Here is a 26,149-nt window from a genome sequence, read left to right as displayed (position 1 = left end):
GACATGTACTGGCTTAAGCAAGGGGACACGTCTGGCACTGCAGGATCTGAGTCCCTGGCGGTGTAGTGTGTTACTGATGCTAGCCTTTGTTACGTTGGTCCCAGCTCTCTGCAGGTCATTCACTAGGTCCCCCCGTGTGGTCCTGGGATTTTTGCTCACCGTTCTTGTGATCATTTTGACCCCATGAGGTGAGATCTTCCATGGAGCTTCAGATCGAGGGAGATTATCAGTGGTCTTGTATGTCTTCCATTTTCTAATTATTGCTCCCACAGTTGATTTGTTCACACCAAGCTGCTTGCCTATTGCAGATTCAGTCTTCCCAGCCTGGTGCAGGTCTACAATTTTGTTTCTGGTGTCCTTCGACAGCTCTTTAGTCTTCACCATAGTGGAGTTTGGAGTGTGACTGTTTGAGGTTGTGGACAGGTGTCTTTTATACTGATAACAAGTTCAAACAGGTGCCATTGATACAGTTAATGAGTGCAGGACAGAGGAGCCTCTTAAAGAAGAACGTATGGGTCTGTGAGAGCCAGAAATCTTGCTTTTTTGTAGGTGACCAAATACTTATTTTCCACCATAATTTGCAAATAAATTCTTTCCAAATCAGCCAATGTGATTGATTGGGGTTTTTTTTTACATTTTGTCTCTCACAGTTGAGGTCTACCTATGATGCCAATTACAGGCCTCTCTCATCTTTGTAAGTGGGAGAACTTGCACAATTGGTGGCTGACTAAATACTTTTTTGCCCCACTGTACAACTATGCAACACCACCCAGAAATAAATTGTTTGAAATTTTACAGGATTTTGGTCATCTTAAGTTCCTAGTAATACTCTTTTTATACTGCCTTTATTATCTTTTTGAATAATTTCATACATAACAGTGCTTCCTTCTTCTATTTCCCTCACAAAAATAACCCTGTGAGATGGGTTGAGCTGAGAAAGAGAGATTGACCGAAGGTCACCTAGCTGACTAATCTATAATAATGTTTTAAAAATTACATTTTTGTTCCTAAATAAAATAAAATTTTAAAATATTTTTTTTTAAATTTGGAGTTACGCAGGGGGTGTTCTGGATTTCTTATATACTTTTAGCACTTCAAAAGTGCTTAAAATCCAGAGTGAGATATTATCTAAATAGTTATATAGTCTCAATGTTTTTTAAAATGTTTAACTTTTGAAGGTTTTAGAGTTGAATTTTGATGATTACAAGGTGAAAGATTACACAGGTATACAGCTAAACCATTTATCTTCTTGTTTTTATACTGTATTTGTCATTTTAATAGAAGTTTAAAATTTCATAATAGTGCTTTACAACTTTTATTTATACGAAATGATAGAATCTTATTTTAGACAATATATAGCATGTTCCTCAGATTTAATGATCTCTTTTTTCCTTTTAGATGATAATGTAAATTGGTACTCTAGTAGTGAAGAAGAAGAAGGAAGCAGTGTTAAATCCATACTGAAGACCTTAAAAAAACAAAGTGAAACGTTTCGAAATCAGCAGTCAACAGATCAGCAACTGCGTGTTATGCCTGTTGACCCGAGACTTGCTAAGGAACGTGGTTCAGGAAACCAGGCTGTTGATCCAAGACTGAGATCAGCTTCAAGATCAAATGCTCGGAAACCATCAGAATCAGGAGTCTTGGACCCAAGGCTTGCACGAGATCCAAGAACCTTAAAGGGTAATGAAAGTAGTCATGGAAGCTCCTCTACTAGTGGAGCAAAACTGGATGTGCATTACCCACAGCCTGTTGTCAAGATCATGCAAAAAGGATTGGATGAAGATGATGAAGATACTGAAAGAGAGTTAAGAGACAGAGCTTTTCTCATACCGTTGGAACCTCTTCCTGGAGTAACATTACGAGATCCAAGATCTCAGCTTAGACAGTTCAGCCATATTAAAATGGACATTGTTCTAAGCAAACCCAATTTTGCTAAGAATATTGTATGGGCTCCTGAAGATTTACTCCCAGTACCTTTGCCAAAACCAGATCCAGTATCTTCAATCAATTTACCCCTTCCTCCACTTATAGCTGACCAGCGATTTAATCAATTAAGGAATAGCAAAAATGATTCTATCCTAAGTACGATTCCCTCTGATCCACGACTAGCAGCAAAAGCAAAAAATAATATACATTTAGCAAACAGGAGTGCATCTTTGGAGCACTCTACAGATTCGCATCCTGGTAATACAAATAAACTAGGAGATCCTCGCTTACAAAAATCCGCTGATCCCAGGCTGCATAGACTGTCCAGTACAGACTCCCATCATGGAACGGTGAAGGAAGTTTTGCCTTCAAAAACTGATCCTAGGTTGGCCAGATCCAGCGCTAGTACATCACAGTCTTCGGAAGCTGCAATCTTCCAGTCTGACTCAGATACATTGCCTCCATATGCACCTAAGTTGTCATCTGCAAGTTCCAAACTAGGCACTTCTAGTTCAATAATAAGTGGTATTAGTTTGTATGATCCAAGAAATCATACTTCATTGGATTCTTCTCTAGTTAATTCTGGAGAGAACGGAGAAAACCAGAAAAAGGGTATTTTGAAAAACACTGGTCAGAATGAAGTAGCCACCTCAGAAGAACAGTTGCCTCAAAAAGCATCCCTGCATGTAGAAAAACATGTGGAAGCATTTGGGGAAACCAATTCAGAGAAAGTAGCTAATCTGAATAAATCTCAGGCTAAACACTCCAGTTCTGCTCCAGCAGTGCACAACCTTCCTATCCAAGCTTTATCAGGGTTAATCAGACCACAATACAGTGATCAGAGGCAAGTAAGGCAGTCTGGGCAGATCACTCCAGCACTAGAAAATGATCCAAATGGGGAATCGGATGACAAATCGCTGAAAGATGTTTTCAAGACTTTTGACCCAACTGCTTCACCATTTTGTTAGCTAATAGTTAAGATTTTTTACCATTGTGAATAATGCCAGTTTCCGCAGTTTTGTAACTGGGTTTACCTCTATGCTTTATTTATTTTTAAATTATAACCAGAAATACTTTGGGGCTGCTATTTTCAGAACCACATGCAGTAATACTATAGTGTTTGCCAATTTGGTATTTTCTATATAAGTTTCCCATTTCAGGGATATGAATCATTGATCCGTTTAAATAAAAGTGTATATCATGTTAGGTCCGAGAGAAGCACTTTCATTGTAAATCATCATTAAGGGATTCAATTTAAAGACTTGTATATGTGTAATGTGTCTTTTCAGAATCAGCATTTTATGTTTGCCACTTTTGTATGATTGTACAGTTTCAAGCAATATAATGTACATTACTATGAGAAACATTATTTAAGATGATAATTATCTAATCTTCTTGAGCCCAACTTGTTAAGCATTTGACACAGGGCAACATTTTTTACTCATGAAACTGATATTCTTAGCCTAAAAATACTGTATTACATACTGAGGAGCGGAATAAACTTTTTAAAGTATTTTATTCTATGCTGTATATATGCAAAGGACATAACTAAAACATTATTGTTAAAATAGAAAACACCTAGGTCTATAAAATGTATTTACTTTTTCATGTATACCCTATTCTCTATTGTGTTATGTCACATTGTGGTGTTCATGTATTCAATGTATTTTTGTATTCAGCTACTTAATTTGTATTGCTTTTTTGTATTGATGTAATGACAGTAACATGTATTCATGTGTCTGGCATTTTTAACAAATTAAAAGAGTGAAATCTCTGACTTTCCTCTTGTGTTTGCTTAGATCTTTGATTTCATGAACAGAAAATTTCATTAATTTCTGCTGTAATTCTGATTTCTGACGTTGCCAACTAGGCATGCGGTATCTCAGTGGCTAAGATGCTGAGCTTGTCGTTCAGAAGGTCGGCAGTTCAAATCCCTAGCATCATGTAATGGAGTAAGCATGCATGTGTAGGGGAACCTTTACCTTTATGTTGTCAGCCACCTCTAGTGAAGACCATTTCAAATAACTTCCTGGCCAAAATATTACAGCTGGTAATTTTTATCTTGCAAAAATCAAAAGCTTCAATTTTGCAAGTCATCGGTAAGCAGCATAAAGTAATTGGGGCAAATGATTCAGGAAGAAAAAAACCACTAAGCAAACTGAATAAATTTTGTAAGGAGATGTGTGTGTGTGGGGGGGGGGGGGTGATATTCAAGTGCTAAGCATTCAGATGCAAGCATTAAAACGTATGAGGAAATGAGAATTCTGTGGAAGTCTCTTATGTTTGTATCAGGTTTAACACCCTTTTCCCCCAACATCAAAATTGTGGCTATGATCAAGAAACAGAAGCCCCATTCGTTTTAAAATATGCAATTGACACCCCTGCCCCGTCCGATATCTGCACCTAGCCAATAAAAAGGATTAGTTTTTTTTATAACTAATATCTTTTTAAAAAAATCTAAGGTGCATTGTGTCAGCCAATGTAGTTAACAGTGACTTTCAGAACTGTTGAAAGTATTCTCCAGGACAGCTGTCTTGGAGTCTTAGGCATACAATATTATATTTACTGGGTCTCTAAAGTAAAGAATATATTTTAGTAAAACAACTCTATTAAAGGTTAAAATAAGCTGATGTTTATATTAGTTTAGCATTCATGTTATATCAGCATCAAGGCTTATAAAAACATTTGTCAGATTCATCTGAGACGTAAGAAGAAACTAGTTGTCCATTCTAAACAGATGAATGGCCTTTCCATAAATTCTATTACATTTTTCTGAGTCAATTATTTTATAATTCTGTTCTCAGGTATGACATACACCACATAGAAAGTAGCCCGACATACTAATTTCATTCCCAAATCAAAATGTTAGAAACTAAGCAAACCAAGATTGATTAGTACAGGGAAATAGGCTAGACTGCTAATTCAACAGACATCTTGGAAAGAATGTAAATAGGAAACTAACAAATTCCCAAACATGAAGAAATAGAAGAAAACAAAATGGATATCGGGGGGGGGGGGGGGGATTGCTGAGAAGAGAAAAAATATTTTAACTCATCCTCACTCCCTATTTTAATGCTAATTTTTCTAATTGTGCTTAAACTTTATACCTTCAGTAGTTTCATCATACTGGTAGACCTCACTTGTGACCAAAATCAGGATCAGCAGCTCCATTGTAAAGAATGGGAAATCATGTGACTGCTTTCCTTTTTCTACTCCACCACTCTCTGGACTGCTCATCCCACTAATGTGCTAATTAGCAAGAAGGGAATATTCTAGTTACATTGATTGGAAAGGATTACAAGAGAGTAAGAAGGTATACAATGGGTATACACGTTGAAGGGAATGTGGCTGAAGCCATGAGTATGCTTGGCAAGCCACCAGGTGTATTCCTGATGGTGTGCCAGTTTATTCTCTTGTATTCTGCTGTCGCTGGGGCGGGAAGTGGGGAGTGATTTTATTATATTAATTTATTTGATTTTTAAATTAATTTTATTGTTTTTAGATGTGGTTTTTATATGCTGTAAGCTGCCTTAAGTCGCCATGGGCGAATAGGCGACTATATAAATTTAATAATAAATTTAAAAATAAAATAAATATTTCCTATTGCTCCACTCTACCAGGGGGGGAAAAAAGAAAAACAACAGGTCAGGACACAGACAACGTGTTGTGGCTGTAATGGCAATCATGTGACTGAGGGACGCTGCAAAGGTTATAAATGTGGGCATTGGTTGTAAAGTCATTTTTTCAGCATCGTTATAATTTTGAACGATTGCTGAATGAAGGAGTTGCTAAGTGAGGACTACTTGTATTTAGAGGGACTGGATTTTTACTATTATAATAAAGTTCCAAGGTCACAGAGGTGGAAGAGGACTGAGCCAGAGTCCTGTTTTGCAGAGACCCAACTCCTCTTTGTCTGAATTCAAACTTTCCTTGGCCCCATACGAATGAAGACTCTTCCTCCATTAGGTGCAAAATGCAGCTGTATTTGATTCTTCTGTATCAGGAGATGGGTTTTGCAAACCCTGAAGGAGTGGAAATCAGAAACATATTACAGTTTTAACATTAAAACAGTTCATGGCAAAATGTTTTAGTGTTATAAGGTAAAGGTGCCCCTTGCACATATGTGCTAGTCGTTCCTGACTCTAGAGAGCGGTGCTCATCTCCGTTTCAAAGCCGAAGAGCCAGAGCTGTCCGAAGATGTCTTCGTGGTCATGTGGCCAGCATGACTAAACATCAAAGGCTCACGGAACACCTTCCCACCAAAGGTGGTCCCTATTTTTCTACTTGCATTTTTATATGCTTTCGAACTGCTAGGTTGGCAGAAGCTGGGACAAGTAACGGGAGCTCACTCCGTTATGCGGCTCTAGGCATTCGAACCACCGAACTGCTTACCTTTCTGATTGACAAGCTCAGCGTCTTAGCTGCTGAGCCATCTTAGTGTTATACACCCTCGGTGTTATACAATCCCTTAAAAAAACTTACCATCTAAATATTTTGGGACACAAAAAGGAACATTGAGAACATAGATCAAAATTCAAGAATACCTACAAGGAAGATTTTATTGCTGCAGCAATATTGTGGGAAGAGAAGTTAATTCATTGTCTTCTACCTCTAAGGTCCTCCTCCAGTTCCAAACCTATTTGTAATTCCTTCTGAAGAATTCTTATTATCTGCTTATTGAATTTATAGCCTATATATCCTACAAAGATAGAAGATGGCACACATTCTTCTTCCTCCTTTGATCCATTACCAAAGCATGTGAGCAAGAGCGAGTTAGGCTGAGAGACTATGGCAGTGTTCACTTGACAAGTTTACCCCATGGTTACTAGAGCTGAGGTAGCACAGTGGTTAGAGTGCAGTACTGCAGGCTACTTCAGCTGAATGCTAGCTGCAGTTCGGCAGTTCAAATCTCACTGGCTCAAGGTTGACTCGGCTTTCTATCCTTCCAAGGTGGGTAAAATGAGGACCCAGATTGTTGGGGGCAATATGTTGACTCTGTAAACCGCTTAGAGAGAGCTGTAAAGCACTGTGAAGTAGTATATAAGTCTAAAGTGATATTGCTAATACAGGTAGTTCTAACTTAGCACAAACCATCTACTGGAGTGCAATGGATCCACAATTATAGGAGATAGCATATGTAATATGATTTATATTAAAAAGGGAGTCCAAACATACACTGGAACATTTATGACACTATTGGTATATTGTGCTAAATCTAACTGAATAGAAATGGAGCAGACATAGATAAAAGCCTGTCAGGTTGGAGGTTAGATATTTATATTAGCTTTATCCAATCTGGCACTTCCAGATGTATTTCCCACTAGCTGAGAAATTCTGGTAATTGAAATTATCAGAATGAGAGGGTGCTGCCAAGTATGGAAGATTTATTTGGACTTTCAAGTTCACATTAAGACTTGCTACAAAATATGTTCTGAAGGATACCGCATCTTACTCACTTTGACACAAGCTGCTTCTGCTGCCATAAGCATTTGAAGAACCCCCTGGAATAGATTTTGAGCATTGCTTACAAGGTGTTCCACAGACGACCTACTGCTACCTGTTGATGCAATTACCCTTGGAAGTAATGAGAGAAAACATTATGTAACACCTAAAGGAGAAAAAGGTGTAACAAGAAAAATGGATTCAGTTATAGGAATCTTAACAGTTAATACTTTCACTTCTAGACATATCTTTGAGTTTGTTAGGGCATACTTTTTTTATTCTTTTAGTAATAAACCTTTGTTGAACAGAAGAAGCAGATAACTGCTTCCAAATAATAGAAAACTGTGCAGATGTTCTGAAGTTCCCATGTTTTCCAAACCTCCTTTTCTCAGGTACTAAGAAGATCACAACAATTAAAACATTCTAATGAGGATTGAGCATGCTCAGCTATGCTCATCTGATTGGGGCTGGGGCACAGAAAAAAGAAAACGGAATTTGCTACCGTGTTTCCCGCAAAATAAGACAGGGTCTTATTTTCTTTTGCCCCACGCAATATGGCCTTGGGCTTATTATAGGGGAGGGCTTATTATTTTCTGGCAGGTGAGAAGCGAGGTGCGCCTTTTACCTTTCCAGCTCCATCGCGTTCCTCGCCATTGTGCTCAGGGAAGGAGCTGGTAAAAAAAAACCTCTTCTCGTGAGTTCCATCAAACTTTTTGAAGTCGCGAGAATGGGGTTTTTTTTACCAGGGGCTTCCCTGAACACAATGGCAAGGAACGCGACGGAGCTGGAAAGGTAAGAGGCACACCTCGCGGCCCAACACCACCCACCTCGCCCCAATGGTAAAGGCAGCCTGCCTGGTTCCCGTCCCCGCCGTCCCTTTAGCGAGGGGTGGCAGGTGTGGGGGGGGAGAAGCAAGGTGAGCCTCTTACCTTTCCAGGTCCATTGCATTCCTCGCCCTTTCGCCCATTGAATCCCCTTGTAAAAAAAAACCTCATGCGTTCAACTCGCGAGGTTTTTTTTACAAGGTGATTCAATGGGCGAAAGGGCGAGAAATGCAGCAGAGCTATCAGTCTCTGATAGTGCTAGGACACACATCTCGTTTCTCCCCCCCCCCCACCTGCCACCCCTCACTAAAGGGATGGTGGGGAAGGGAACCAGGCAGGCTGCCTTTACCATTGGGGCGAGGTGGGCGGTATTGGGCCGCGAGGCATGCCTCTTACCTTTCCAGGTCCGTTGCGTTCCTCGCCCTTTCACCCATTGAATCCCCTTGTAAAAAAAAACCTTGCGAGTTGAACTCATTAGGTTTTTTTTTACAAGGGAATTAAATGGATGAAAGGGCGAGGAACGCAACGGACCTGGAAAGAGGCGCACCTTCTTCTTCCCCCCCACCTGCCACCCCTCGCTAAAGGGAAAGCAGGAAAGGGAACCAGGCAGGCTGCCTTTACCATTGGGGTGGGCGGTGTTTTTTTGTACGAGAAGGAACAGGCATTGCTGGCCTGCCGCTGTTTTTGCGGCAGGCTCTTTTTGCGTGGGAGGGAAGGGCAGGGGGGTGGAAGCACTTTGCTTCACCTGCCGCTGTTTTTGCAGCGAGCCCTCTTTTTGCTCCGCAAGTTGTACCGGTAGGTGGTACAATGGTAATGGCGGGGACCGGTTGTGCATGCACTTAAATAGTTGGGGGCAGGTTTATTTTCAGGGGAGGGCTTATTATGGTGCATGCTCTGAAAAGCCCGATTGGGCTCATTAGCAAGGCATGTCTTATTTTCAGGGAACAACGGTAGAAATAGGCTGACTGGTTAGAAACTTTTTCTGCAGGTTTCACAATGGATTATTTTGTTGAAGAGTTCACTTTTTATGAGATGACTTTAAATGTGATCATGAATTGGAAACTGAAATCAATGGGATCTATGTAAAATTATGTCTAATTTAAGTCTCATTCATTTCATTTTAGCTATTCTACGTCATTTATAAATATAATTATGATATCAATTTGAACCCAAATTTAGTAGAACTAAAAGGCTACATACAGGCAGTCCTTGACTTACAACCACAGTTGGGACTGAAATTTCTGTCAATAATCAATGTGCTCATAAAACACAGTATTACGTGTCTGCATCACTTAGCAACCACAATTCCAGCACACCACATTGTTCACCATACCCATGCCAAGCTATTTCAAGCTTGGTTTCCCCTTGCCTTGCCTTCACCAAGCCTTGGGGAAGTCTGGGTCTCGGGACCACACCTAATTCAACTCTTCTTTATCTGTCTCCCTACCCAGATCTGCCCTTTTGGTCACCTTGCATCTTGCCTTGTGGTGTGGCAAGTAGCTCCAGAACCACACAGCTGGGACTTCTTAATGCACTGCAGTTCAAAGGCTTCAAGAAACTCCTGAGCTGGAGTGCAGCATGAAGCACCAATCACTCTAGGAAGCTACAGCATAACAATGTGAAACTGCAGCCCAGCAGCATAATGTCACAGACCAGAAGTGCAACCTTCTCAAGAAGCCCCAGCAGCACTGCACAAAGCTGCAGCCCAGCAATTCAGCAGAAAACTCCAGCCACTTCAGCTCAGCCACCTTCGCTGCCCTGCACTGTCACTCCAGCTGAACTCTGCCACACCTCTGTAGATGTAGGGGAAAAAGCCTCGTGGCTAGCACAGGGGTCGCAACCTTAAATACTCAAAGAGCCACGAAGGTCCTAACGGGAAGCTCCCTGTTCAATTCTGGAGCCGACTGGAAGTCCAGTTTCCCCACCATAGAGTCTCCTCCTAGCCCAGCATCCCTTTTTCCTCTACCTGTCCTAACTGAAAATCCTATCAATTGTGGAGCCGACCGGTGACAGGGAGCCACGGCAGAGGATGAAAAAGCCACATGTGGCTCCAGAGCCGCAGGTTGCTGACCCCTGGGCTAGCAGATATGTTCCTCAGAAAGGGCCAGGCTTAGTCAGCAGCAGATTAAGAAGACTGTGAAGATTAGCTAGAGATGGAGGATCTGCTAAGTACAGAGGGCCAAAAGGGCATAGATGGGAGAGACAGGCAGGTGAGGAGGAGTCCCTGCAGTTGTTAAGTGTGAGAAAGCTGCCAAGCACCTGAATTTTGATCACAATTGCTGGGTTGCTGCAATGGCTGTAATTTCAGGGACCAATCGTAACTCCCTTCATTTAGCACCACTGTAAATTCATGTGGTCCCCTGAACAAATGGTTGTGAGTTGAGAACTATCTGTAAATTAATAAGACAAATCAGATATTTCACTTGAATTACTTTAAGTTCAGTGAAAATTAAGTACAACTAACAGTCTGGATCCAAAGTAATTCAAATATGTTTTCTGACTACCTTTAAAAAGGTCAGCACTTATGTAATTTCATTGACACAAATTTAAAAAAAAACAGAGATTGGTGGCACAGGTCTCCAGTACCACTTCTCTCTGCACATTCTTGGATTACAACTCACATTCTCTCACTATTAGCCTATGTTGCTCTGAGTTGCTGAGGACCACTTTGAATTAAGTCATATTACGGAAAGGACCATACCCTTGGCACTAGAAGAAAAAAATATTGATATGATTTGTTTCATATTGCAAGGAAAAATTATTTCAAAAATCTAGTTACCGGGTAATGATGCTAAGCTGATAGTTAATTGTTTTTGTTTTCTCCAAGGCATACAGCAGTTCAGCTGCACATCTTTCATCTAAGCAAGACTTTGTAATTCTGACAGCAAATTTCACCAGTGCTTCCCCTCCAGCAATAACCTGAATAGCAGTGGCAATGACTTCCTCTTTCGTCTAAACAAAAAGCAGTTATAAAAAAACAGGAGTGAATGAATATTATCTAACTCTCCATTAATACATTTCTATTCTTCATCTGAAGAACTTGGGTCTATGGCCTGAAGCTAGTTTATGCAGCTGGTATACTCCAACAGTACCTCTCTGATCATGTGGCCAAGATAATTGCATTTCTCTGACATTAAAAAAAACCCAGTAACTTCCTGCATCTAGAAAGATAGGAGACTGGCAAGAACAGGTTGAACTGCTCTTGATATTACAGGCAACAGATGAAATCACATAGCTAGGATACAAAAACTCAGCCTGAAAAGTCCACTATATAGGGGTCTTGTGGGGAAAATAGGAAATAGGAAAAGGGAACATATGTAAGCTGTCTCGTGTTGTGCAAAAAAAAGTAAGATATAGGCAAATGAGTGGCCTGCCATTGTAAAGGCAATATCAGAATGAGCTGAGATGGTAATGAATGCTAACAAGGAAAGGTTTCTTCAGATATATTCAAAATAAAAGTCTTAGTATGTCAATTACTCAATGAAGACATCAACATGTTAACAGAAAAAATAGAAACAATGGAATTATTTAGTTCCTATTCAGGCTCAGTGTTCCACTATGAAGTTTGAAAAACAGAATTACAAGGTAGAACTGAAGTTTGAGATTGACAGAAAACATGATGACCATAAAGCTGAAGCAACCTGACTAGTGGGCTAACCTCTCCCGCACCAACTGGGAAATAAATCAATCAAATTCAAAATAAATGATAAACCCTAACCAATTAAAAATAATAACAGCTACAGGCTAGATCAGTGTTTCTTATAGTGGTCCACAGTGTTTCTTAGAATATCTCAGAGGTCCACAAAATCAAAATTATTTGCCAGATTGTGAAGATACTTACAAATATTTAAAATATTTTCAAAATAAACTAGAAATAAAAATAGGAGCCATTATGAGCTTTATTAAAAATATATGCTTTTTCATGAAAAATATGTTGTTTATGTCAATATCTAATGAGTTTAATATGAACATGAGTTTAATATTGAATCATGTTTACATGATTCAATAAGTAGGTTTTCTACAAATGCATCCATTCTAATTTTAATATAGTAAATATCAATAAATATAACTCATAAAAACAAACACTTTTGGGATTCTTCGTAATATTTAAAAGTGGGAAGGAGCTCAGAGATCCAAAAAATGTAAGAAACTCTGGGATAAATAAAGCTGGAAAAGCAATACGCACAAAGCTTTTGAAAGACCACAGGATGGTGCTGGTACATCATATTTAGTGATCCTGGGAAAGAAACAGCCCACAAGAAATTAATGAACTGTAAGTAAAATATTGAACACAATCTGACATTCCAGAGAGTACCTTATTTGAACAGAAAAACTGGAAGAAGAGGAAATGAAGTTGTTAACACATATTTTGAAAAAACAAATAAAACGTTTAACCTAGAATCAGAGCCATCCAATATGTTCCATGGCTGAGAGTAGACAGAGATCTGAAAGTCTGAAAGTCTACCCATAATTCAATGCTTCAATCTTATGGCTTTAGAGTTCAGTGTTCCAGCAGGCTAGCATCTATCCTCTCCCAAACATTTTGCTTCATTTACATAAAAGTAAAGAGGTCTTCAGTTCAGCTTGACTCCTGCTGATTACATGGACACCTCCATGCTGTTTTTGTAATACAGTAACATGGAGGTGATCTGCCATGGCTTTTTTCCAGGAATATTTTGTTTTAATTTCTGCTTTAGCCTACTGCTTTGGAATTCCCTGCTGATCTCCATTTATATATGAACAAGGAATGTTCAGTTTGCAAGAGGAGCTACTCTAGCAGGATTTAAAAAAATATTTTTGTCCTGAAACAAAAATAAAATCATTATCCCCAACACATTCTCTTTCATGCAAAACTGTTGAAGAGGAAATACCATGATTGGCCCTTTCCTTTTTAGAAACTGGGCCATGTATGACACTTGAATTCTCATTTCCTCGATTATTTGTGAAATAAGACAGCCATGGTTCTCCGAGTCTCCCAGTGAGGAAGTTGAATTGGATCCCAAACTGTATTCAGGGTGACTGGGCTGGAAATCATTTGGAAGATCTTCCCAATACTGTAGAGATAACAAAACAATTTACTTATCTCTCAAGCTCCAGGATGTTCATATTCTTACAAAAATGTTTATGCTATGATGTAACTTACCACCACAACCAACCTCCAGAAATTATGGTGGCAAGTCTGTGATTTGGCCATGCTGCCTGATAACCACTAATGTTATCAGAATTGTGAGGTCCCAAGCAAAGACCTGAAGACATAATGTGTCCACTCAATGCTTCTCCTCCCTAGTTTCATTGCTGAACTCCAGCAAAATAAATGCAATGTTGGCTGTGCAACTGCTTGAGGACCTTGGATTATTATCCGGATCCTTCTCAGTCAGAATCCAGACCTGGATATGGAATGGAAAGGGCATTGGTAGCACTTTGGGATGATCTCTGGCATGGTCAAGATAGTGGCTGTATGGCCCTCCTTGCCTTATTTGATCTGTCAGCAGCTTTCAATATTATCAACCCTTGTACCCTTCTGGATCAATTCAGGGGATTGGTGTTGGGTTGTCTCTTTCTCCAGAGTCAATCCCAGTCAGTGGCAATTGGGGAAGAGAGATTCTACCCCGGATGAAACTGTGTGGGGTGCTGCAGGGATCAAGCTCTCCCCTCCCCTATTTAACATCTATAGGAAACCATTGGGTGAAATCATATGTTGCCATGAGCTGAGGCATTATCTTTATGCTGATGATACACACTTACACATCTCTTCCCCAGGCAAATTAAGCAATGCAGTGGACCTCTTATCCCAGCATCAAAAGACTATAAGGCTCTGGATGGGGAATAACAGGCTTCAAGTGAACCCTGGCAAGGGTAGCTTTAGTTTTTGAAAGCCTCTGGGTCTAGGACTATACATCTTTGGTACTGGTTGGAGTTGCACTGCATCAAACAGACCCTGTGCCCAATCTGGAGACTCCTGCTCGGTTAGCAGGTGGTAGTCATAGAGAGGAAGCTTTGCACAACTTCAGATTGTGTGCCAGCTGCGCTTGATCCTGGTTCAAAGGGCACTACTCATGGTTAGTCTTGCCCTGGTCAACTTCTGCTTGGGCTACTTCAAAATGTTCTACCTTGGGCTGCCTTTGAAAAGTATCAGGAAACTTCAGCTTCTGCAAAATTCAGCAGTGTGAGGAGTTATGTATTCCTTGCAGAACACACATTACACCTCTGGCTTTGTGAATTGCATTGGTTATCAATTTGTTTCCAAGCCCAATTCAATGTGCTGATGTTGATCTTTAAAGCCCTTCATAACATGGGTTTGAGGAATTATCTCTCTCCGACTTAATCTGCCCGTTCCATCAAATCCAGCAAAGAGGACATCTTATGGGTTCTGTCATCTAGGGAGCTAAAATGTAGTCCCCTAGATGACAGAGTGACTGGCCTTCTCTGTAGTGACACCTGCACTGTGGAATCCTCTCCCTCTGAAGAGAGCTTGGTCTTCTCTTTTCTGAGTTTCTGAAGATCAGCAGGCTGGAGAGCCCCAAGGGACTGGTGAGCTAAAGTGGTGAACATGATTTTAAAAGGGCTGAAAATTCTGCTCCAGGCCACTGTAACGATATCAGTGCCATTGCTATGCCCGTGTCTCTCAACATTCCACAAGTATTATTAAAAACATCAGCGTCCACTATTAAACGTAATGATTCAAAATAGTGAAAAGCGCACTGTTACCTGACCATATAAAACCTGCTGTCCTATAACTGTGTCCTCGTACTGGACACAAAGTCACTTTCTCTATGGCTCTAATTTAAAACATATGTAAGTCTTTTGTGCTTTAGGAGGAGGTCAGTATTACCATGATCATTTTGTCACTGGCAGAAGAAAATCCTTCTCCAGCCTTGATGGCTTTGTGTCCTGGGGACGGGGTGTTCTGATGCTGCGCGCAATCTTCTTTCTTCAATGAGGAAGGCTGGATGGAATAAATATGTTCCTCATCATTTTGTAAGCACTTTCTAACGACTTGCAGAACTGTTTCACTGATGCCCTTCGTGGACTGAAGCTGTCTCACAAGGTACCCAGCTTTGGCAGACCACTCATACAGAAGACTATCCACCAGATGATGACGCTGGTCTAGTTGGCTGTGGAATTGTCCAACTAGTCCCACAATTTCATCAGTAAGGAGGAGAAGGTTCCCTGTAGTTGCGAGTAAATTCTCTTTCGGCTTTAGAAATTTGGATGGCTCCTCCAGTGCATCCCGGATGACTTTGTCCACCATGTGGATATTTGCTTTGAGGAAGGCTGCCTTTCTTCCAAAGGTCTCCTTTGGGATGAGGTCACTGTTGCTTCCAGTGCCATGTGATATAAATTGGCTTAATCTGACAACACTCTGGATGCTGCTCAAGTATTCTCCATTGAGTCCATTCAGTTGAAGCAAGACGGCTTTGGCTGTTAGGGCAAGTTTTCTTTGGAGAACTTCAAACTGAACCAATAAACTGGGAGCAGCTATTGGAGAGACTGCCAGAGCATTTGCAACTTGAAGCAGAGATTCTGTCAATATTTTGATCTGTTCTGTTTGAGATGGGATCTCACGCTCAATACCTTGCCTAGCACATAACAGAATTGACAACTTAGCAGCTTCCTGTATTCTAACAGAATTTTCAGACACTGTTGTCAGCGTGCTCTGCAAGCAAAGCCGGTATTTCATTTTAGTTCGTAACTCTTTTAAGGCCAATACATCTCTTCCTATAAACTGATCTATAATATTTAACAATGCTTGGATGGTAACAGACCACAGAATGCAACTTGCATCCAATCTGTCCTGTTTAGCGAAATCAGGGTGAGATTTACTAATATCCTGTGCTTTTTCAAGCAGGTATTTTGTTCTAGTTTGTACACAAGTGAACTTAGTTTGAACTCGCAGGAAAATTTCCCGAAGGCTGGAACACTCGGGGAGCAATTTTCTGTCATCTGAATGGACCGCTTTGCTAATTAACTGAACCAGCGTCTCTAAAATCTCCATGATCTCATCGAAACTTTGGATTTCGTCATGAGAACTACATGGAGGCATAAAGCCAATTAACTGCCTTGCCAGCCTGTACCAAGAACTTACAACAAAAGTCAGACTGTGCTTTGTCTCGTCAATCTTCTCAGAAAGCAAAATAGCTGTTTGCAGCAGTTGCTCTGAATTGAGAACAGGGTTTGCCTCTACTTCTCTAGCTAAGCCAATAAAATGAGGGATTAACCCCACTATTTCTTTATAATGCAATAGTTTATCAGACATAGGTGACTCAACAATCCGTAAGGCTTCTTTGGCTGCATCAATACAACAGTTAGCAAGCTCCAGCAAATCAGCACAAATATCATTCAGGCGTATGGCATCATGTATACTTGTTGCTGTTGTCAGCTCTCTAATCAGTGGGTGTAAATCAACTCTTCTGACTGCATCTTTCTGGTATATAATATTTCTTCTGGGAAATTTTGGAGAACGACAATAGGATGGTTTAAATTTGTCCAAAGAGCCAACCAGAAATTCTGCATTATTTGAGCTATTTTGTTTTATGAAACTTTGTGTACTAAATTCCATAGGATCCTGTGAAGCAAGGGCATTTGGAAAATCTATGGAAATGTTGAAATCACGGACACCATCCCGAAGTGGACTAAGAATATCTGGCTGATTACATTCATCTAGCCCCTTTCGGACATTACAAGCAAACTCTATCAATTCCTTTGTCCTCTTTGAATATTCTTCTTTGGCTTGCAGACTGGTCATTCTTGCCATACACCAATTTATGCTAACTTCTGCCTGTGTTATGGCATTTTTCAGTTGTTTAATTAAAACCAAGAGCCCATTCCGGAAAATGGGATCTCTGGCTTGGGCCCCAAACCTACTAGTAAACTCAACTATCTGTGTGGCTTGTCTGCATAATCTAGACGTGTGCCTCAAAAAATGTTCGAAGTTCTGCATATCTAAAGCTTTTTCACTTGCCTCTTTGTGTCTCACCATCTCTTGAACAGATGCATCAAGGAATTCATGCAAATCAAGTATTTTGTCCAAACACATCATCAAACTTTCTGTTGTGCTTGACCATATTTGAGACAAGAAGTTTAATTTTTTAGACACATCATCATTTACTGGAAAAAAGTTCAGTTCACTCAGGAGACCAGGCACTGTGGCAAGAAGTCTATTTAATTGGTCTATACACTCTTCAATATCTTCAACAGTTTTCCTTTCAGTGCATGTAACAAGAATCAAATTGGCTGCTTTAAGCATCTGCGTGGAATGGCTGAAGAATGTGGTAATCAAAGGTTTCAATTTTCTTAGGCGGCCTTCCTTTCCAACATGAGAACATGGCTCCACAGCAGCTTCTACCAGTCTCCTCATGGGCCCTTTAATATCAACCAAACTATCCAAAATCTGATAGATAACAGCAGAACCTATTACTTGATTAAGATGTTCCAGTTCGGTTTTCATGGCAAAACATTCCTCTTTTATATATTCTTTTGGAAAGCCATTAAATGTGCTTTCATCCACGACAATCACTTTTCTGAATTTCAGTAAATGACGGCAAAGTTGAATTAGCTCTTGCTTTAGAATTGCTCTTGATGAATCAGCAAACAGCATGCAATAGAAAATTAGAACTTCTACAGGTAAGTTTAATTTATCTTCACGCAGATGAATTGGCTGTGGGTTAGACAGAAGGGCTAGAAATTGATGCAAATGCTGGGGGAAAAGGCCATACCTTTCATGCAATTTTTTTGTTCTTCCTATGCTGCTCTTCAACAGGGATATCAATTTTTTTACGCTATTTTTTGCTAAGTCAAAAGTATAATTTTTTGAGAGGTTTATTTGCTGCTCCTGGGGATACTGAAGCTGGCTGACTTTTGCTGTGAATAACATAGGGATGCTGTTTTTAAGGGTCTGCAGGTGTTGAGCTAAATGTTTCCGCTGCAAAGATTCTTTAAGATCCCAAAGGAGTTTTTCCATCAGATTGGTGAGTAACAGAAGAGCCTCTGAAAAGGGGTGAGAAGCACTTAGCACCGCTGATATATCTTTAGCAGAGTCCAGCATCAGCAGGCAATCAAATAGCCAACGAGCAGCTTGGATTATCCGTCTGATGGTAGAATCCTCTTGTGCCCAGAGAACCTTGTAAATCAAAATTTAAAATATAATAGTAATGTCAGCAATTGTTAAGAGAAGTCTCATTTTACAGCAGTCAAGATCATTTCAATAATTTATTTGGAAAAAGTTATTTGGCAATGTTAACAACAGGGTCATTGGGGCCTTTCTTCCCAGTTAAGTTAAAATGCCATCAACCTATCTTTGATTTGCTGCCCCCATTGTCAATTCCTATCCTGCATCTAATTCTAAAGATGCAATATATGTTAGGCACATCACCACCAAGTGGAAAACACATCCGCCTTCTATAGTCCATAGTCCAGTGGGAATGAGGCAAATCTAGCTGTAGGACTGTACAGCTTCGTTAGGCATCTTTCTGGCTCCTCTTCTTTGTCCATCCTATTCTGCTACAATTCTAGCTGAACAAAGATTAGAAAAATCACATGAGTCATGAAGGAAGCCTAGTCACTGTTATTTATGATTTCTCTCTCCTTCCTTTTCATCCATTAATTAATTACAAAACACTTACTTCCCAATACTTTCTTGCTCTGTTTAGGAAGCATTTGGGGGTGGGGGGAGGAAATGCCCTATTATTATGCTATTTCACCTTGTGAAAAGGCAATAGAATTAAAACACTTAGGAGTATAAGTAGCCTAGTGCTATTGCACAATTCTGATAAACCACAATTTAACTTTACATGCTGCCAATTGCTTCCATCTTTCTGTAGACAATGTAAAATGCTGACATGCCTATAACATATTTGTAGTATAATAAACTGGAGGCTTCTCTGAAGGACAAATTTTCAGAAAAGACCAATCAGCCCTTTCCGTAGTGTATTTAAAACAGATAATAAGCTGCCTTGTTAATATGATTAAAAAGAATCTGAAAACTTACTATTATGCAATAAAGAATTAGCAATGTACAAGTAGAACTACTTTCTCTGTACATATTATATAGTCCACTAGGACTATCAATCCCACTAAACAAACCAGACTAAGAAATCAACTCCATAAGTGTAAGTTTAATCTTTATTGTCATTGTACTTAAATACAACGAAATTGGTTGTATAAGAAGTCTAAAACTACTTTTAATGAAATCAGCCATAAAGACCTCTTATTCCTTTTTATGCTTCAGTGAATTAGAGAGGTGTCTGAGCCATTTCCAAACAAAATCTCCATTGTGGACTTAAAATATGTTTCATGCCCTCATTGCCCTGGCAACTGATCTTGCATATCTCTATCAAGGTCATCTTCCTTACTGTCTATAATTGATATTACTAGTAATAAAAAATGGCTGCACTGCCACATCAGTAAGATCTTTGTTGCATGGAGATAATTATTGCTATAATTGGGAAGTATTTAGAATGACCTCCTAGATTCTCCTTCTACTCCATAATTCTTTTCTCACCCTTCAAGTTGAGATAACAAAATGAGGCCCCTAAAATAATCCTCTTTTTATCTGACAAACATCAATTGATAGCCAAGCATTTTCTACTCACGTATTTTAGTAGTAGCTAGTCATAAGTAAGAGGTACAGATCAATTATTTGTTTTCTTGTTGGGGTGGAATGTACTGGCAGAACACAGCTGTATCATCATTTTAAAATGGCTACAGATATAGCCATCCTTAAAGTCATATAGATAGTTGAACCTTGGGCAGCCTATATGTATCTGAGTTTTTGCCGTTTGCAGAAACTTAAATGCCCATTGTGGGACATAGGAGTATAAAGAGTATAGAAAAAATGAGCAATGCTCTATTTTTCATTTCTATCAAAAACCTCAGAAGCAACCAGATAAAAGGCAAGGAAGATCTTACTTCAGCAACAAGCTTTCATAAATGTTCTGCACATATCTGACTAGCTGCTATGCCAAACATGCAAAACTATGCTTCAATAGATAGGAATAAATTTAGTGTACTTTTATGGTTCCCACAACTATCCTTTTTGCAGAAACAGCCAATTCTTCTACAGAACTGCAAGCACTGGGTTGAATGATAAGCTTCTGAACAGCAAGAAGCATGTTTTTCCCTGATATCAGGACAGTTTGAGTTGCTGGCACCATCTCCTTCTCAAGGACCTCGTCACCAGATTCTTCAGCCAGCCTGGAATGGGACAAAAGATGCGGCACTTAGTTCAGTTAATGGGAGCAGGTGCTATAAACAAAATCAATCTTTGAGGTCACGCGCATATCCTACAAGTAGCATTGTTCTACACAGCTTCTTTTTGAGTTGCAAACCTACATTTCCTTCCTATAATGTATAAATTACTTGATGGTTAGCTTGAGTCCAAAATTCACAATTAAATAGCTTATATTTTAAAATAAATATTACCTTCTAGCAATACAGCCAAGTTCTTCTGTAGCTTTTACTAATTCTTCTGCAGTTGTCTCTAAATTGGCAAAAGCTTCATGGGTAATTTCTCTCTGCTCAATTGCTATTATTAAATTGTAAAGTTCAGCAATCATGGGCAAAATAATTCTATGCGTGGATTTGGTATAAACAATAGCACTGATGTCATACAGGGAAAAGCATTCTACTGCTTCTGTTTTGGAAATAAAAGACACAATTATCTGAGTTATATTTATTAGATAAATATATTTAAATATTATGATACATGAATTATAAAGTTCTGAAGTATATTTCTGAGGCGAGCTCTTATAAAAAACCATAAGCAAGTCTACATTTTTGTATCAGATCTCCACAGATATCTCAATTTTAGTCAACTCTTATTTTTAAACATCCTAATTGTTTGTTTGATGCTCCTGGCATTTCTGCCAACAGTGGTAGATGTTGAGGGTGGAAAATTTGAAGAGAATTTTTCACAAGGACTGTTAAAACCAAGTTGTCCAAAAAATTACCATATTTTTGGGCTATAAGAGGCACCGGAGTATAAGACACACCAAGATTCTGAAGAGGTAAATTAAAAAAAAAGTTTTTGCCTTCCCCAACCCCCAGGAGCACTCTACAAGCCTCCCAAACCCTCTGCACGCCCATTTTTGTGAAAAACGGCATGTGCAGGGCAGGGTTTCGGGAGCCCAAAAATGCTGTATTCAGTGTATAAGACACACCCAGATTTTCATTTTCTTTGGGGGGGGGAAGGTGTGTCTTATACTCCGAAAAATACTGAAAAGCCATTCAAAACAAATCAAATTGACAGTAACAGGCATGTTAAAAAGTTCATATCCTTGTTTATCCAATAATCTCAAAATACTTTCTAAAAATAATGAATTGTTTTTGCACTACAGATAAGGTGAGCAGATAGCACCTTTTGGCTACATAAGCAATATCACTCACATAAAAACATAATGAAGCAAAAGAGTTAATAAAACATCAGGGGTGGGTTCCTGCCAGTTCTAATCTCTTCTATACAAGAGGTTCCACAAATCTACAGTGCCGTTTAGAACCGGTTCCAGCTCCCTCCCCCCGCCCATCCACATATCATCAAAATGAAGAGTGAGAGGAGGAATTCTGGGAGTTGAAGTCCACAAGTCTTAAAGCTGTCAAGTTTGAACACCCCTGGGTTTTTTTTTTTAAAGGGTTAGGGATGCAAAGGTCTTGTAACTTGACAGCTTTAAGACTTGCACACTTCAATGCCAGAGTTCATGAGCCAATACAACTGGAGGAGGAATCCTTGGAGTTGAAGTCCACAAGTCTTAAAGCTGTCAAGTTTGAACACCCCTGGGTTTTTTTTTCTAAAGGGTTAGGGGTGCAAGGGTCTTGTAACTTGACAGCTTTAAGACTTGCGTACTTCAAATGCCAGAGTTTCTGAGCCAACATTTTGGTTGCTAAGTGCCAAGCCACTCCCACCCGGTCACATGGCTGGCAAGCCACTCCCACCCGGTCACATGGCCGGCAAGCCACTTCCACAAAGCAAGCCACACCTACAGAAGAGGTTCTAAAAATTTTTGAAACCCACCACTATAAAACATGTAGTGTTATTTACTATATTCTAGCTAATAAACACTATCAATAAAAGTGTAAACATTTTTTAAATTAAAGAGCTGAAATTATATACTTTTATTGTTTTCTTCAAGTGTGTGTATACACACACACATATGGTTTTAACGTTGCTTATCACACAACTCTTAGCAATTATTTCTTAGGATCATCTTCAATATTCTCCATTTCCGAAACATTTTAAAATCTAATTATACATATCTAATTATACATGTCCTAGGGGAAAAGCTTCATGTGTAATTAGTTATTTATGCACGTTATCTACCACCTCAGTTCAAATGGAGGGCAGGCATTTTCCAGAAATTAAAACAAACTTTCCATCAGTCAAACTCTAACATTTCCAGGCCTAACTGCTTCTCCCTCCTAGTATCAGGCTTTCTCCAAAGTTCCTTTTCAGATGATACATCCAGAAATTTCTCCATTTTTGTAAACCCACCATGTCCCCTTCTAATACTACTTTTTCATCTTGGAAGTAGGTCTGCTTACTAGGAGATGACCAACTCAGACCAATGCAGCAGCAATCCTGTATGGCAATCAATCTTATTGAATCCAGTAGAGCTGATTTCTGAATAGATATGGACATTTGAGTAAGCTTATGTTTCACTGCCAGTAAAAAAAAGCCCTTTTAAAAATCATCTCCAGCTACATACATGTTCTACCAGTTCTCTACTTCACCTGTCTTTGCCATGTTCTCCCCATATGTCATTCCTTGCAGCTTAAAAAACATCCAGTCTCATAGTCCACTTATTAAAAAGTCCAGCCTGCAACAACAATGAAATAAAACACTTGAAACAAGGGAGAAAAAAAAGGATGAAAAGAAATTGCAGTATAAGAAAAAAAAGACAAACAGAAATTCTCAAAGAAGCTTTCTTCTTCACCCGAAAAGCAATAAATTCAGATTATGAACTGTCAGGGTGGAAGTCAGGACATAGCCCAAAGCTCAGTGATTGCAAATAGAAAGTCCAAGTTCAACCCCTGATATTTCTAGATCAGTTTTCTAAAGATCAGCAACAAGTGATATGAAGAATTCTCTACCTGACATCCTGAAGAGGTCTTGCCAGTCACAGTTGACAAAACTGAACTAGATACATGCGATAATACCAGTAATGGTATCCTTTTTTCTTCACTACCGGTTCGGTAGCGGGAGTGTGCGTGCAGAAGGTCCATGATGATATCTGGGTAGGTGGGTGGGGCCTCACACCGCCACCATTACCAGTTTGCCCAAACCAGTGCGAACCGGCAGAATACCATCTCTGGATAATACCAGGCAGCTTCCTCTGAATGGATAAATTACATTTTCTTGATCTATGAGGACAATTAAAATATCAAATTAGTCTGAAAATCAAAAGACTCACAGGCTGCTGAACCATGAATTCACTTTGCATTTCTCTTTTGAGCATGAAAAATAAAAATGACATCCCAGACAGTTTTCCTTTTCAAGGAACTATTCAGATAAGATACCAGCTTAAGGGAGCTGCCTGCAACAGAGCAAGAGCAAGCAAAAAGAACAAGATAATAATTTCCTTTGTTACTTAAGGTGGGTCCTGATAGCTCTGAGGATGCATTCTTCACTGATACATGCAACATGAGAACTCAGCTTTTATAAATAATTAAACAAGCTTATTTACTAGTAATAGGAACCTCTTAGAAAATGAGATGTGGTAACTTTCCAAAGCCCAAATCATCACTCAGTCACAAGTATGGCACAAATAATCCTGTCTTTAGTATTAAAATCCCCCTCCACAAAGGAATATAGAAGCAAAGCAATAAGCTTTGAATCACACACAGGAATGGCCTGGTGTGCTCCATATTGTCTGAAATTCAGTAGGACAAGTTCTACATCCGTGCTTGAACAATGGGCAAACTCTAAGTTTTTGAATTCTGTACCAATAATTTTGAAACTAACAGGGGACAACAGAAATCAAATGTATACACTTTCATGTACGCAGACATCTGTAAGGGTGGAAAATTCATTTGTTCTTTTGTATACCGTGGTCTGAACAGCTGATCTTTTTCTGTCTGAAGAACTTTTTTATGAGTACAAGTCCCTTATTAGGAGATTTGAATTCCATACATTCATTTGTACGTTTCATTTTCATTATTAAATAATTTGCTCATGTAATCATATAACATAACATGAATATGTAACATTAATTTTACTTACCGCAGAAGAGATGCGTGCTTTGTCTGGGCTTTCTTCTTCTTCTTCTTCTTTGGTATATAACAGACATCTTTAATTTTTAAAACCTGAGAAAAAAGCTCTTAAATCAGATTAAATACTGCACTTTTTAATTCAGGCACATACCCCTACAGTAACCATCAAGAAATCCCAGAAGCAGGACAGGAAAAGCAATAGCCCCCACCACCACCACCACCACGACCTTGAAATTGTTACTTTCAGATACACTGCCTTTGATCCTGGAGGACCACCATAGAACCAATGTTTTGCAGCGGATAGCTTCTCTTTGTCCCAGAATGTTTATGTGGTTGTTCAAAGTCAATATCCATTTGACATACATACAAGCAATCGAAATCAATTTCTCTCTGGTCAACTGACAAAGACCCCAAAAGGCAGAGAGAATGTTACAATGTCATTGTAGAAGTTGGGATAGAATTTTTAAAATAAGGCCTTATTCCCTTTTCTATTGTTTTTTAAATTAAATGAGCTGGATTAAAGACTATCTGTCAGATCCCTAACATACTGCCATTCTTCTGGGGCAATGGATGGATTAGTCAGTTATTGCTTTCTTCCTTTCCTTTTAACCTTTCACTTATCCTAGCACCTAGATGCCCTGGGATTTTCTCACCTTTGGGGGAAATGTGTGGGGAGGGAGGGCCATGTGTTTCGTATCATTCTGAAGCCTGCAGAAGATGACCTAGAGAACAAGTGCTTATCACAATTCTCAGGAAAGCCGTTACAATAACATCTCCACACCTGCGGATTGGCCAATCCACATCGGATGGAAGGAAGGGGTTTCTAATTCCTTTATCCTAACTGGAGAAACCTCCGAATCTGCTTTCCTTTGTCCTGCTGTCACTTCTGTTCAATAAAAGGTTCCTTCTGAAATGCTAAAGTTTCAAGAGTCTTCACTTTCTTGAGCAAGGAGGAGAGGCCGGACCTTACATATAAGTGGCTCAGCACATCCATTTTTTGTTCCTGAAAAAAAGTTTTAAATCACCTGGTTATTTTTTTTCAGCTTGAAACAAATTGAAATGGTACATTTTCTGGGACAAAAAGACACATGGCACAGCTCCCTCCCCCAATACCCATGGCCAGCAATGCTTTGGGACCAAGCTAGCCTTCTAGTGGCCTAATGCTCTTTAAAATCGTCCTAGCAGCTGACACTCATCTGCATTAACAATAAACAAGCATGAAGGCACACTCCCATGAAGACCTTCGGGTCGCCTCACATCCTTTCCCTCCTTGAGGAAAGACCTGAAAGGGGGGGGGGGCTTCCAGTTACATCAATCATAAAAGGGAGGGAAGCGGGAACCCAGCAGTGCACTGTTTCTCAATCACAGCAAACTTTAATAAGCGTGGACTTCACTTCCCAGAATTCCTCGCCGGCTGGGGAATTCTGGGAGTTGAAGTCCATAGTCGTAAAGTTACCGAGGTTGAGAAACGCCGCTTTAGCGGGATGAAAAGAGGCGCAGGAGGGCCCTCCTCGTGCTTTTGCTCTGCGCTCCACGCTCAATCACCCGAAAGAACCTATAATCGGGGCCAGATTGCGGCAAGATTCCTTCCGGCTGCGTGTGATGGGCCGGGCAGCAAAAAAACGGAAGCCCCTTTTGCACTTTATTGGATGAAGAATAGACCAAGTATTATTATTTTTTCCAAACCAGCCTAATGCAGGTTCCTTCCACCCTGAAACTGGATAGGTTCCGCACGGGATGCCTGTGGGGGGAAC

The 26,149-nt window shown here is 39.7% G+C and overlaps 2 protein-coding genes across 7 annotated transcripts in view; one reads left to right on the top strand and one right to left on the bottom strand.

Moving 5' to 3' along the window:
* Window positions 1-3,703, top strand: part of ZC3H6 (zinc finger CCCH-type containing 6) — a 29,203-nt gene extending 25,500 nt beyond the window's left edge. For both annotated transcript variants that reach the window (XM_081943047.1, XM_081943048.1), the window contains exon 12: window positions 1,399-3,703. In XM_081943047.1, coding sequence (XP_081799173.1) covers window positions 1,399-2,897 — 1,499 coding nt within the window. In that variant the 3' untranslated portion in view covers window positions 2,898-3,703. The remainder of the gene's footprint in view (window positions 1-1,398) is intronic.
* A 778-nt stretch (window positions 3,704-4,481) lies between these two features.
* Window positions 4,482-25,849, bottom strand: LOC309388517 (uncharacterized protein). 5 transcript variants are annotated; one of them, XM_081945917.1, is made up of 11 exons: window positions 25,049-25,849; window positions 24,406-24,488; window positions 23,277-23,546; window positions 22,917-23,002; window positions 20,616-20,826; window positions 20,204-20,387; window positions 15,028-18,315; window positions 13,067-13,249; window positions 10,975-11,147; window positions 7,386-7,503; window positions 4,482-5,951 (listed from the first exon to the last, which is right to left on the bottom strand). In XM_081945917.1, exons 4-11 carry the CDS (start codon window positions 22,966-22,968, stop codon window positions 5,892-5,894), a joined length of 4,269 nt encoding a protein of 1,422 aa, XP_081802043.1. In that variant the 5' UTR covers window positions 22,969-23,002; window positions 23,277-23,546; window positions 24,406-24,488; window positions 25,049-25,849; the 3' UTR covers window positions 4,482-5,891. The 5 variants fall into 5 exon arrangements, 4 of the variants coding, with proteins under 4 accessions (XP_081802043.1, XP_081802045.1, XP_081802044.1 ...); XM_081945919.1 differs by lacking the exon at window positions 13,067-13,249 and having other exon boundaries at window positions 24,406-25,849; XM_081945918.1 differs by lacking the exon at window positions 22,917-23,002 and having other exon boundaries at window positions 24,406-25,849.
* Between the last annotated feature and the right edge of the window lie 300 nt (window positions 25,850-26,149).

This window comes from Natrix helvetica (genome assembly GCF_964273705.1).
Source record: "Natrix helvetica genome assembly, chromosome: 2".
Taxonomy (NCBI): Eukaryota; Metazoa; Chordata; class Lepidosauria; order Squamata; family Natricidae; genus Natrix; species Natrix helvetica.
Note: the sequence above shows the minus strand (reverse complement) of the source record. Positions and strands in the feature narration are given on the sequence as shown.

Excerpts from the sequence above, each read along its gene's own strand:
- LOC309388517 (XM_081945917.1), bottom strand. The coding sequence starts at position 22,968 with ATGTTTTTTAAGCTGCAAGGAATGACATATGGGGAGAACATGGCAAAG. Across the intron at positions 20,827-22,916 it reads GGAGAACATGGCAAAGACAG|AAGCAGTAGAATGCTTTTCC; the intron begins GTGAAGTAGAGA and ends TTTCCAAAACAG. Across the intron at positions 18,316-20,203 it reads TAGTTGTGGGAACCATAAAA|GTTCTCTGGGCACAAGAGGA; the intron begins GTACACTAAATT and ends TTGATTTACAAG.